At 26.4% G+C, this 13,872-nt stretch overlaps 1 protein-coding gene across 1 annotated transcript in view; it reads right to left on the bottom strand.

The window, feature by feature from the left end:
- Positions 1-13,872, bottom strand: part of Ptp36E (protein tyrosine phosphatase 36E) — a 489,476-nt gene that overhangs the window by 23,068 nt on the left and 452,536 nt on the right. Inside the window, exons 6-11 of the mRNA XM_075359821.1 lie at positions 10,765-10,902; positions 8,929-9,089; positions 6,654-6,789; positions 5,005-5,154; positions 1,974-2,073; positions 349-425 (exon numbers count right to left, since the gene is read on the bottom strand). Of these exons, the coding sequence (XP_075215936.1) occupies positions 349-425; positions 1,974-2,073; positions 5,005-5,154; positions 6,654-6,789; positions 8,929-9,089; positions 10,765-10,902 (762 nt within the window). The remainder of the gene's footprint in view (positions 1-348; positions 426-1,973; positions 2,074-5,004; positions 5,155-6,653; positions 6,790-8,928; positions 9,090-10,764; positions 10,903-13,872) is intronic.

Consider the following 13,872-nt stretch of genomic DNA (forward strand, 5'->3'; position numbering starts at 1 on the left):
ATACGGAACAGTGACATAATGTCACTGTACGCTGCAGAGATGCTAACGCGTAAATACTTGTTTTATGTGCACAGTCTGGTGTCTAAATGTACCAGAAATGTGTAGTCTTGAACACACTCAGCCCAACCATTCCTGAGACATGTGGTTAATTGAACCCCAACTACCAAAGAATACCAGTATACATTCTAGTATACAAATCTGTAAAACAGCAACCATTAGGATTTGAACCTTAGAACTCTTGACTTTGAAATCAGCTGATCAAGTTAACCACTAGACCAATTCATTTGGTAAAAAATATACATATATTATGGATCTAAGATTGTAAATAAATAAAAGTTTAACACTTACATCAACAAAAACGGCGTTTATGTAGTCAGTAAAAGTGTTCCCTTGAAAAGACGTCAAATATGGCCTGAAGTTATCGGCTAAAACATTTTTTTTTAATTTAAATATTTATAATTTATAACAACAAATATAATCTTATCTAGAAATGTTGTAATTAATCAGTGAAAGAATTTCTCATTACTAGTAATAATAATCTTATTATTTTGTTTTTCTAACTTAAATTTATACTAAATATCCACAAAACAGAAATATTTAAGAACAATATATGCAAATTTATGCTTTCAACTGGGAATATCTAAAGTGACATACTTTTTTATCAATATCAATGGAAAATTATTTTTATTTTTACTTAAGAAAAAGAAACAAGTGAAATACTTGTTTTATAATGTTAAGTATTTTCCCCTCAATTATTAACATTTTGGCCAACAATGTCATTTTTTAAGTATCCATATTTAGTTTTTTTTTTAAATATATAAATCCTTTAGTATCTACTGATGATTATGTAATAATGAAAATGGATATTCAGTTTTATTTTAAAAAATTAGTAATGTCTGTATTTAATTAATGTTTTTAAGCATTTTTTAGTTTTCAAATATAATATTTTTTTTTAAATTTTAACTTTCTTCATTTTGTGGATTGATGGTTAATTTTATCAGTTCAGTATGTATAACAGTTCAGAAATATAACAGTTCAGTATGTATAAAATCAACATTTCATATCGTGTAATGTATAAAGAAAAAATGCAAAGATTGACTCGTTTTGTTTGTCAAAACCTACTAGCAATTTCAACACATCTGATCTTGGAAGAGAACCACAGTCTGTCTTCTTGACCTATGCTTTTTATACAACATTATTAATTTTATTGAAAAAAAACCATACTCATACTTTTTTTTAATATATCAATTAAATAATAAAAAATTATATATCATTTTTTTTTTTAAATGTGGCAATTAGATAAATTATGTTGACAAGTTTAGTTTAGTTTAAATGTTGACAAGTCTGTTTCATATTTTTTTAATTGTAAGACTATGGCAACTGATGGTATTATTATTATTTTCTTTTTGTATGTATTTTTTGTATTATTAAAAATTATCTTTTAAAAGCAAATATTACTCATCAAAGTTTAGAAAGCTCAGTTGATGCACAGGAAGGAAGGGGATGAATTACAGTTAGCTTTGTACCAATTTAAAATGTTCTACCCTTGTACACTATCCCTCTCCACTACACTATTTAGCAGTGCCAATGCTACTTCAGACATATCACATAGAACTACTGAGCATCAATAATGATTAGTACACTTATTACATTATGTTAACTTTGATATGTATTAGACAATTTTATTCATTTTATAACTACAGCTATTAATTTTGATTTATAACTGAACATGAGTTATAAATTAAGAAACTAAAAATAATTCAAAATAATGCCTAAGTGTTAATAATCAGAAAATTAAATAATAATCTTTCAGGAGGTAATATTTTTTTATAAATAAATATGTTTAATAGAAATTACTATAAAACAATGATATATAAAGCTCAATAAATAAATTTAAACATAATAAAATGTACAAGTAATTATATAAAGCATGTGAAAATGTATATATAGACTAAAAATAAATCTTTTCTTACGTGGAACTACTAAGACATCTCGGTTTTTTTCTCTGTTATCCCCTCTATGTCCTCCAGCACAGTCTCCAATTGTAAATCTTGGTGTCTGCTTGCAAATTTGCTATTAAAAAAGTTCAAATTTCATTTTAGAAAAAGCAAATTATGTGCAATAACAATAATAATAGTTTTAATACACTTTTAATTTATACAACATTTAACCCTAGAATACTAGTTTATGAATTTGGAAACATAATAGTGTAGTAATATGTCTTACTAACATGATAAAAATTTTGAATAATTATTGCTAACTATTGCAGATTTAATGTTAATTCATCATCCTTCCATTTATTATTCTATAATATTGTATTTTATTGGTTAATTTTATTTATTGAAGTATTAAAGAATTTTAAACAAAAGTTCAAAATTAAATTAAAGAATTCAATAAACCCGTTCTTATAAGATATAGTTGAATACAAATATAATTTTTCAATAGATTTATGCCAATAACTTTATACAATAAAAAAACAGAGTAATGTTTTATGCATAACTTAAAAAACATAATTGTTTTACAATAAGAACCTGGTATTAATTTTTACTGAAACTTTTAGTACATAGTGTTTAAAATAAAGAAAATATTAAAAAAACAATATTATTGTAAACAATGATTGAGATTAAACAAAACAAAATTTAATAAACTGGATATAATAACACGAACTGGACAAATTTATTTTTACTAATTTAATATGAATTAATTATAACTAGGCTAATTTCAATAAGGATGTTGCACCTAATCTGAACATATGCACATACTATAGAAAAAAGAGGTTGATCTCATCATAAATGTAGCTGTTTGATCACTCTAAATTTCTTTACTGTTATAACAATAACTTCTTGCCATCTATTTTATCCAGACACAAAACAGATATAAACTTTATCGTTCAAACTGTTTTTAAGTTATCTCTGCTGGAAAAAAATATGTATCTTTCTTCCAAACTCAATATTTTTCAAACAAAATGCCAGAACTCTCTTTGTTCAAATTAGAAGCCAGTTTTATTTTCATTCTTTGTTAATGCTTGTTGGTGAGGTATTAACATAAAATTTAATACTGACAAAGAGCCAGGTTTACATGAGCAACTATCAATAACGAATTATATTTATACAAAAAAAAATGTTACATATAGAAGACCTAATGTGTGTATTTATCAGTAGCAAATAATGAATTATGTATTGTATTCTTGTTAGTACTAGGGTGTTCAACTTAAAAAAGACCCCATCACTTAGTTTAGTCTATACACAATAATTTATTGGCAAACACTTACATAGTAATTTATAGAAGGTATTGAAAATTATATTTATCCACTTCCATAGACTTGTCATGTTTGACCATGTTTCTGACTCTTGTTAACTGTACCCTGACTTATTCCTGGATGGCATTGGTAATGTTGTTCTTATTTCCTGCAAGGTATGTGGATTGCTCCTATATACCATTTTTTTTTGAGTAACCCCACTGTAAGAGGTCTGAATTAAACAGATCAGGGGATCTGGTGGCCACAACCTTTAGAAATGATTCTTCACCAAAAAAAATTCTGTAGCATCTCCATAGTAGAATGAACTGTATGGCAAGTGACGCTGTCCTCTTGCAACCAGCAGTCACGCTCATTCTAAGGTTATGAACTATTGGATAATTTCTTGGTAGACAAAAGCATCCACAGTTTTTTTAAAAAAATAAGGATCCTATTATTTGTCACCTTGAAACCAAACACCTACTTTTTAGGTGTAGGGAAGATTCAAGAAAATGTGTAGGTGTTCAGTATTCCAGGTCTGGTAGTTCTGACTACCAACATTCTCATCAAGGTGAAACCACACTTCATAAGTGAAAAACACTTGATTTAAAATGCCAATGTTGCTTCCAGTAGAGTTCTTGAACCACTGACTTTAATTAACCCTTTTAGCGTAATCAGCATTAGTTAGCTCATGGAAAATCTGCATTTGATAAAGATGGCATTTCAGCATATCCTCAATGCAGTGTAGGCTGAACCAAGTGAAATGTTCTTTTCCTGGCTTAGTCTGCAAAAATGTATGAGGTGATCTTGCAACTGCTGCTTTAATATCCTGTGTCATTGAAACTGATGTATACCAGGCACATTTCTGGTGTGACACTAAACCTGTTTCACAAAATTTTTTAACTAACTTCTGAATAACACTTTTCACTGGTGCTTCCTTTTCAAATTTCTCCTTGAACTTTCACCAACACACATGAAATTTTGTCACTAAATAAGTTTCTATCATGAATACATGTACTTCAACAGTTAACCGCATTTAAACAAACAAGAACACATGATTACGCAACCTTATTCAAAAGTCACTACTTGACACAGACTAGCATTACTCAAATTTGCAGCCAATAAAGTCTTTCTCACTCCAGCTCCATTCATACAAACATCTTCCACATTATTTTACCAATCTCACACCAATATATGCATTTTAACAAAAATATCCATTTAATGTAAACTACTGAATGATGTACTATGGAATACTTATGAACTTATAGATCTCTTTTTTTAAGTTGAACACTCTGTAGTATAATACATCTTGAAGACATGTAAAAAAAAATATATTTGTTTTCTATCTATATATCTTGGCAATGTAACAAAATCTATGGGTTCTAGAATTAACATCTCTTCAAGATATATAAATGAATATAAAAAAAGTCACAAAGTGATTCTCACTTACATCAGTCATCCTATTTGAATTCCTGATTCATAGTTAATAGATAGATTAAACTGGGCAGTCTAAGGATGGAGAAAATCAATTAATAATTCTAATGCCCTACTATGTATGATTAGCAAGCTGGGGCTACATAACTGATTTACAAGAAAAGATTTTAAAATCATCCATTCCATGAATTATCAGGAATTCAGAAGCAATAGTTTTACTAGAAAAAATAAAATTTCAGATTTAAGCAACATAATTACTGCTTCTAGAACAATATTTTAAAACTTGTAATAAAAAAGAAACATTAAAAAAAATTCTTCAGAAAAAAATATCTCACCTGGTACTCTTTTTGATATTCATTTAGTTTAGTTACAGGATCTTTCATTGATTTTTGTTTTAACCTCTGTGATAATTCTTTTACTGGAAACCATGACACTCCACATATAACGTACTCTTCTAATGTATCATAAACAAATTTATATTGTTCCTAAAATAAAATAAATGAAAAATGAATAAACACCTGCAAGTACATGTGAAGAAAAATTCATATGCATAACCTATACTTTAACAAGATAATTAATATTTTAATTGAACAATAATCAAATAATCATTACAACAAAATTAGCTTGTATATAATTATGAGTATTATGTTTTAAAGTTATTTTCTATTTGAAATCTCCAATTCATTTAGAAATGTACAGAAAAGTAATGGATAAACTAGAGAAAAAATGTGTTAATGTTTTAAAATTTATGAGTTACGTGGGTTAGAAATATGAAAAATTTTCTAAGTGACAAAAATGTATGAACATATGCTATTACAACTACTAATAGCGTTACTAGTATATTTTTATCAAGAATAATACAGATTAAAAAAGAAACCATAATGTTAGAAACAAAATAACAAAAACATATGCTGTTTCTTTTCAGCTTATTATAAAAATATTAAAAAAAGTTGTGACCATGTAGCATTTGAGTAATTATGAAAATCACATTTTCTTTATGGCATATATAAAACTGAGCTACATTGATTGACAAAGCTTAAAACCCCCAGGACAAAATATCTATTGGATACATAAAAATTGATATAGATTTATATGAAGTAAATAAAAATATATAATAAACATAAACAGTAAATAAAAACATTCTGTTCTTTACTTCCCTGCATAAAAAAAATGGGAAAATATAAAAACAGTAGAAATGATACGTTATCATGTATCTGACATGCCTAATATTGTATTTAAATTTAATAATAAAGGCAAATTTTGAACTAAATTTTTCAGAAGTTGTGGAAAAAGATGGCATTATGCTCAAGAGATTGAGGAAGAGTACAGTTTAACTGAAGTACTTAGAAACCTGAAATCGAATGTCTTTGAGTCAAAACTAACAGTAACATTAGCAGAAATGACGGTAACTCTGAAAATTATATATTGAGTTGTATTAAGGAATTGCGCTAATTGTAACAAAGTAATGGTAAAGGAATAAGGTTTTATTTCAGTTTTAGAAGCATTAAGAATCTGTGAATTTTTATTTTTTAGAAAGTAAAAATAAAAAAAATTAAAAGGTTTATTTTTAGAAAAAATTATAGTGAATTTTTTCTCAGTCTGTGTATATGATTCCATGTAAAGTTACACAGTATCTTGGAAAAAAATGTTTTAATTATTGTGGCATTTTAAACAATAAACAGCATTACATTATAAATGTAATAAATAATAGCTCTCTGGTAAACCTGATAAATTGTAGCTAGTGTGTTTGTAAACAATAGCTCTCATAACTCTCAATTAGAGCAGACTATTGAGACTGTATTGTAACTAAATGTAAACCTACATCTTGTGTGTGATCCAACCATTGCCACAATAGCTGTGACAATGAAGGAGATGTTAACCTACTATCTAATCCATTAAAAAATAAACCCATAACAAATATTTTTTACAGAAGGGTGAATGATTTACAATTAGGAAAAATATTAATTAAATTGTTCATACAGACCAAAGTTTCAATTAATCCTTTTCTAGACTGTCGTAACATTTTTAGGTAACCGAAAACATCAAATGCATCTTCCTCTTCAGCTAATTCCATGTTTGCATCTATTGCTAAATAAACTCCAGACCGGCCCCCTCCATCACTACAAAATAATATAATAAATAAATTACATATAATAAAAAAAAAAATATTTAGAATACTAATCAAAAAATTCTAAAGATCATATAGTAAACACTGAAATTTTATTCATGATATGATGTTAGATTCAGAATCCTTTGATGAGCAATATGTAACATGTAAACATAATTTATTATTTTTGTATGAAATAAAAATGTTAATAATACAAAAAACTAATTCAAACAATAAGTGTTTTTCATGTCATAAAAACTGTATTAAATAACCAATATAATTCACTTAATGATAATAAGTTTTTTGAGTTCTTTTACAAAATTTATATAATAAACTCAATAAAAAAATTAATATTGTGTGCACAATGTAACCTATCATTTTATTCAATTAAAAAAAAAAAATTCTTCTAAAAAATGGCTTCAGCTGATAAACATTATTAAGCATAACAGATATTTTTACACCATTTTGGTTTGAACTAATTGTTAGACTTTTGATCATTTACAGCTCTACAATAACAAAATTTGTTATAAAGTTCTTAAAAACCTGTCGGAGATGTATAAAAACTGAAAATTTAATGTACCAATCAATTTCTATTTATCTATCTCTTTTTAAACACCTACTCTCTACTCTCCCACAATTAGTTTACATAAATGTCAACAATGTGGAATAAATCAACCCCCTACAAGATTTGACAGTTGGTACTAGAGGTGACAGTTGTAATGGTACTTATTAGGTGATCAAAAGATAATTAAATTGCATGCTAACCTCAAGTACAGATTTATTCTATGCTGAAAGCAAAGTGAACTTTTGATTACATACATTGTTTAATTAATTTATAGTCAATTATTAAAAAATACAGGTTTTTTAGGCTGATTAATTTTTTATCTTACAAAAATTATTTTATTAAAACAATATGTTTTTTTTCAGTTTAAAAATATCTCCATTAGTCTTTTATTACATAAAAACAAAATGATAAATTTGAATATAATTTTACTGAATTGTTCATTTCATTTAATAATCTTTAAAATAATATCTTTCTGCATATTAAACTTATATAAACAGTTGATGGTAATTCACCAGTTTCAATTTTTTGAAAAAGTTTTGTGGAAGAAGTTATGTTCCATTTATTATGTAGCATTTCTTCACTATGTCAAAATCGGCATCATCAACAATGAGACTAAACACCAAAAAAGTACTAGCTGAATTAAAACTTTAAAAAAATCCAATGGCATATTCTTCTACAAATTTAGAAAGTGAATAGTTGTTCTATTTTACAAGAGAGTTAAATCAAATTTCACCTTATATGTATATAAATCAAAATAAAATCTCTTAAGACAAATGAATAAACACTAAATTTAGTTATACAAGTATGAGCTCTATAAAAAAGGTTAGCACTTTTCATGAACACCTTTGCAGTAGCAATACAGTCAACACTCACACATAAAAGCTGATTCATGTTTTGAGTTAATAATTTATATCATTCAAAAATTAACATATTTACATCTCACATCCAAGCATTTAAAATGATCAAAGAATCTTCAGATATTAAATAACATCTATATCTATCAACTACTAACTAATATGACCTTAATCATGCTTTTGAAAGAATTTTGATTAGAAATATAAGATGAATGAAATGATAGGTGAGAAAATGCCATACTCTTGCAAGCAAATCAGTCATGAAACCATGGCAGATAATATGAAGCATATGGTGAAAATTATATGAGTGATGGAATGGTAAGAAAATGTATATGATGCTGACCATGTGTATTATGCAATAATTTGGTGTGACAAGTCAACTTAGAATTTTGTGACAACAATGGTTCAAAATTTTGTCCTTTGCTTTTTCTTTTTCTGAAAAAGTAACTTATTTAAGACTATACAAGCTAAAATATATGCTGTATAAAATATAATACAATATAAGCTGTATGTAAGCTAAATGACTTCTAATTCATTCATAAGATAAGATATTTAAGTTTTCTAATGTGAAGTAACTTATGCAGGCTACAGTGAGTTTCATACAGTATTTTTAATGTACAGATTTTTATAGCACACTGAAATCTATCCAATAATTTTAATGAATAAAGCTATATATAAACTACACAAAAAACTGATTAAAGTTTTTTTTCAAATTTGGAAATTAATTACTGACTTGCAGTGGACAACAATCGGCCCTTCTTGAGGTGATCTATAAGACCCAACAACAGCTCTTATACGTCTTCTAAATTCTAAAATAGCATTTGAAAATGGACATGTATGGCAAGGCCACTCAGTGTAATGGAACTGAAGTAATGTTCTTTCCTGCTGTTCTTCCTGAAACAAAAGTAACTATTAGGTATGTATTCATTTAAGAAAATAAATACTTAAATATAAATATACATTATAAATAAATAATTAAATATAAATATACATTATAAATAAATACTTAAACATAAATTACAAATACATTATAAATAGTTAAACATAATCAAAGTTATCTTTAATAGTAGATAAACTTTGCAGCATACAAAAATGTTTGTGGCATTTACTTCATTATATCAAATATAAAGAAGAAAAAAAGGATAGTCATCTTTACGCTCCTTATCATTTTACAAGTGCCTTCTTTAACAATCACCTTAAATAATCGCATGTCACTGTAACTCCTTTAACTATAATGAAATCCATGTGTAAGAATGTTTATTCTGAGAATTATCATGAATACAGATTGAAATTTGTATGATCATGAAGACAGGCATACTACTTCTCTTAAAATCTAAAATTTTAAATCTTTTCTAATCTACTGGTCAAGCTAATTAAAAATAAAATAAAATAGAAATAATACCATAATAATTAATATCATGGGAAATATTTAAAATTAGGGAAGCAATACAGAAGGCTTTTAACTTTGATTAAAATGGCTACCCTTAAAACTTTAATCAATACTATAACCTTAATTCAAAGATCTAGCAGTAGTAGATATGAGTAATAGCGTTTTAAGTTTTAAGATTGGACTTGTAATTTCAAAATGACAGTACTTGCATGCTACTGTGATGGATCTCCTTCAAAGTAGTTCTGTCCTGACTGTACACACCGACTCTTATCTATAAACCAATAATTCATCGCCTTATCTATCCTTTTCAACAAACTTGGGTCAGTTTCGGCTCAATTAATCAGTTCTTAGGACACTTAAAATCAATGCTGTTTCTGTTGGTTTGATAACTATTTTGGAATGAATTTTGCATGTTCAAATCTTCACTTAAAAATTGATTGAACCATGAAAAATTTAAATTTAGCTCATCAGCCATCTCCTGATTGTAAGTCTACAGTTAAAGCACACAAATTGCAAACTTTCACAATGTTCAGTGGTGTTTGAAGTGGAAGGCTGGCCAGACCAGAGGCCATCTTTGACTGGTTTGCAGCCATATTTGAATGTGTCAAACAAGATAATAACATTTGACTGGCTCAGACATTTATTCTGAAAGCTGTTTTTAGGCTGTATTTTTTTGTATTCAGAGACTGCTGTCAGTCTGTTTAGCAATGATAAATTAAATAATGAAGAAGCTATTTACAGTGTTTTAATAAAATTTATCCCTTTTTTTAATGTAAGCTACATTAGTGCAATCTATATCAATTCAATTTCCTCCATTCAAAACAGTTTTATAACAATGATTTAGTTCAGTAACAACGAGTTAGTAATAGTGAATTCAAACGTATTAAAAGAACAGAGCTGTTATTTCTTTTTAATAACTATTCAGGCTTATCTCTACTGACTTATACAAAGCATCATTAAAAGAATCAGAATGCAATCCACAATTCCATCCATAACTAAAAAAAGTAATAATAACTTTAAAAAAGTAAGCAAGAAACTTTTATCCAGGTTCTGCAATTAGTAGGAATACATAAATCTCCCACTCTCATTCTGTTCCATATATTAAAAGATAGAAAGTGTTTCTATTGAGCAACAGAATTTAGTCTACAGAATCTAACTTACAATATATTGTGTACTTACTGTATCCTTCTTATAGACAATTTTGATTGTACGAATATGGAAATTGGCTAACTCCTCTTCTTTTTGAACAGAAATATTAAGATCTCCATAATTTTCACTTTTTACCTTAGCTGATGGCCAGTACTGCATGCACATAACCTTAAAACATGTTAAATATTCATTAATGTTCATTTTAAATCTCATGCAGCTGTAAGAAGTACCAAATTAGCAAATAATCCAATTATATATACATTACAAAAATAAAGTTGAAATTAAAAACAAAACTTATTTCTGTATAGATCCAGCATAATTCAAGATAAATTTAATTATTCAAGATTTGATTAACTGAGCTGCAGCAGGGAAAAGGAATAATGTTATTCCTTCAAGACATTACCATGAGAATTGTTTCATTTTTCTAGCCATTTGGTGAGTAATTACAAACAAAATCATTGAAGATAGAATGCAGGTCTTTTCCCAGCATATGAACACATATTTCATGATTGCAAAAGTTTTTCTGCCTCCTTGAACATTATTAATTTTACATTATTAATATTTTTAACTGTTATATTTTCCAAAACCAGTTATTTCTTATTTAGAAGCAGTAAACGTTGGATTTACTGTTATAAAAAGCTTGAAAGTAATATTATTGTAAAGTGATAGTTAATCTACTCAAAAATATCAATATGTAGTGATGCTATAATTAATATTATTTTAATGATCACCATTGTAACAACTGAATCTTAATAGTGTTATAACATTATTGTTATTGTAATGTTGCAATAACATTTGAATACTTTTTTATAATTTTGAAATAACATATTATATTCATCAATCTGTAATAATTTCCTAATATCACACTATTTGTAACTGTGCTAAGAGTGTAAACTAGGAAGTTTGAGAAATTAAACTAAGAAGTTATTTTGTGTAACTTAATTCTTAGTTTTTCTTTCTTAATTCTATTTTGCATTATTTAATTCTCTGAAGTGATTAAATAGTTGATTAACTTTTAGAGTTTGAAATGTGTACGAGGAGAAAATTAATTTAAATTACAGATTAGTGGTATTGTAGAAATTAAAAATATAAATAAGATGAAAAGAGTAAACGGTATCTACAAAGGTGGAAGAAAAATATTGTGAAGAAAGAAAATACAAATAAATTAAATACAGTATGAGCTGTGAATATAGAAAGAAAGAAATATTTTTTAATACTAAGAAAATAAATATGGTTTAAAACAATAACATATTTGACCATTAGGTGGTCCTTTATAAGACCAGCAATTTATAAAAATTGGAGATGTGATTTTTATAAAGAAATATTACTGTATTCAATGGTGATGTATGTCAACAAGATGCAAAGGTAGACTAAATATTAATGTTAGCACTAAATATTTTATTTACTTTACTTTCTAGGCCAGTATAGGCAAGTTAAACATTTTTTGTATTCTTATAGCATTGGTAGTCAAAAGGTGAACTTCTACTAAAGATATAACGTAAAAGATGACATGAAAGAAAATAGGGGAGAGATAATACTTTTTGAATGTAATTTAAAGCTTCAATACCTTATTGTTGACCATATTCAAAGTTTAGGTACAGAAAGATATTGGAGAAGACAATAAACACTATCTATCCATTCAACTTATTGTAAAAGTTATGAATCAGAAGTTTATAATAGAAGCTACAAGTATCTCAATTTGTTTAAGAATAAGTTCTAACTAGGTTTTGATGTAACCAATACAGATAAATGTATTGATTACTTGAAACTACGAATTCAAAGGCAATTTGTAATAATGAAGAAGTGAAATATAAGCTTACTGCAGAATTAGCTACTCGTAATTATTTTTAAACCAATCACTGTAGAAAATTAATTTGAAATTAATTCTGATCTCATGCATCATCACCATTTACCCAAAACATCAAAAGAGAATGTTTGTAATTCCAGGCATTATTATGTTCTATGTATTGATACGGGTGATTTAAAACAATGTCTCAATATAAAACTACTTACAGTTAAAGATAGAATACGACAAGGAATCAATGATATCATTTACCATTTAATGCATTTTATCATAGATGTGTTATGTCTCAAATATCTCACAAAAAAAAAAAAAAATTAACTGGTAGTACTATTTTTTTCAATGAAAATCAAAATAAGAATTAAATGATGCAATTTTAACAAACACTTTTAAAATTCAGTGATTTTTGATTGATATACAAAATAAATTTAAAAAAAAAACTAAAAACTAATTATTTAACCATTTTATTTCTATGTTATCTAATTATGATGTTTTTGTACAAACTGATGTATTATTTAAAGCAGGTCAAATTCCATTTCAGAAGTGTAAGAAGTCTGTTCACAATCTTTTTTTTAAATAATAAGGATTAAATATGTAAAGTACTGGAATATGAAGATAATGTTTTACTAATGAAGATATGTATGAGTACTTTTAAATAAACATATTGTATGACTTTATAATTCACGCAATTTTATAAGGTAAAATACTCTTTAAAAAAAGTAGGATTTTAACATTAATCAGTGAAGGATCATTACCATTAACATAATGTCTTTAAATAACATCAAAAACAATAATATTATAACATATTATCAACAAAGAACCATATCAATTGTGAAAGTTTAATTAGTTGTCTGAGTTAAATATCTCTTGAGCTATGGGCCAGACTGGACAACTTAAAATTATTATAAATACCATGATAAAGGTAAATAAATAATATCAGCAAATCAATATAATAATGTAAAAATTATTCTTACTAAAGAAGATTTAATGAAGGTTTATGTATGTGAAAATAAAAATATTTGCAAAACTATAGTATACGGAAAGCAATAATTTAAGTATTATTTACATTTTTTAAATTTTTATTTGTTTCATTAACTTTTATTTATTCACTAACTTATGTTATTGCAGAATAATAATTACGATAAACTTCACTCTTATGATAAAGCACTACTAAAATTTATTTTTGACAATTATTATAAAATATATTATTAGATTTTTCCAGAAAATTATACTTAAAAGAATTTATTTTCAATAGAATTTTTTCTTCCAAAACTACTGTTTAGTTAATTTAATTTAAATTTAAAATGCTTTCAGAAGTACACCTATGTGTAGAAAAT

This window comes from Lycorma delicatula, chromosome 3 (assembly GCF_047948215.1).
Source record: "Lycorma delicatula isolate Av1 chromosome 3, ASM4794821v1, whole genome shotgun sequence".
Classification (NCBI taxonomy): domain Eukaryota; kingdom Metazoa; phylum Arthropoda; class Insecta; order Hemiptera; family Fulgoridae; genus Lycorma; species Lycorma delicatula.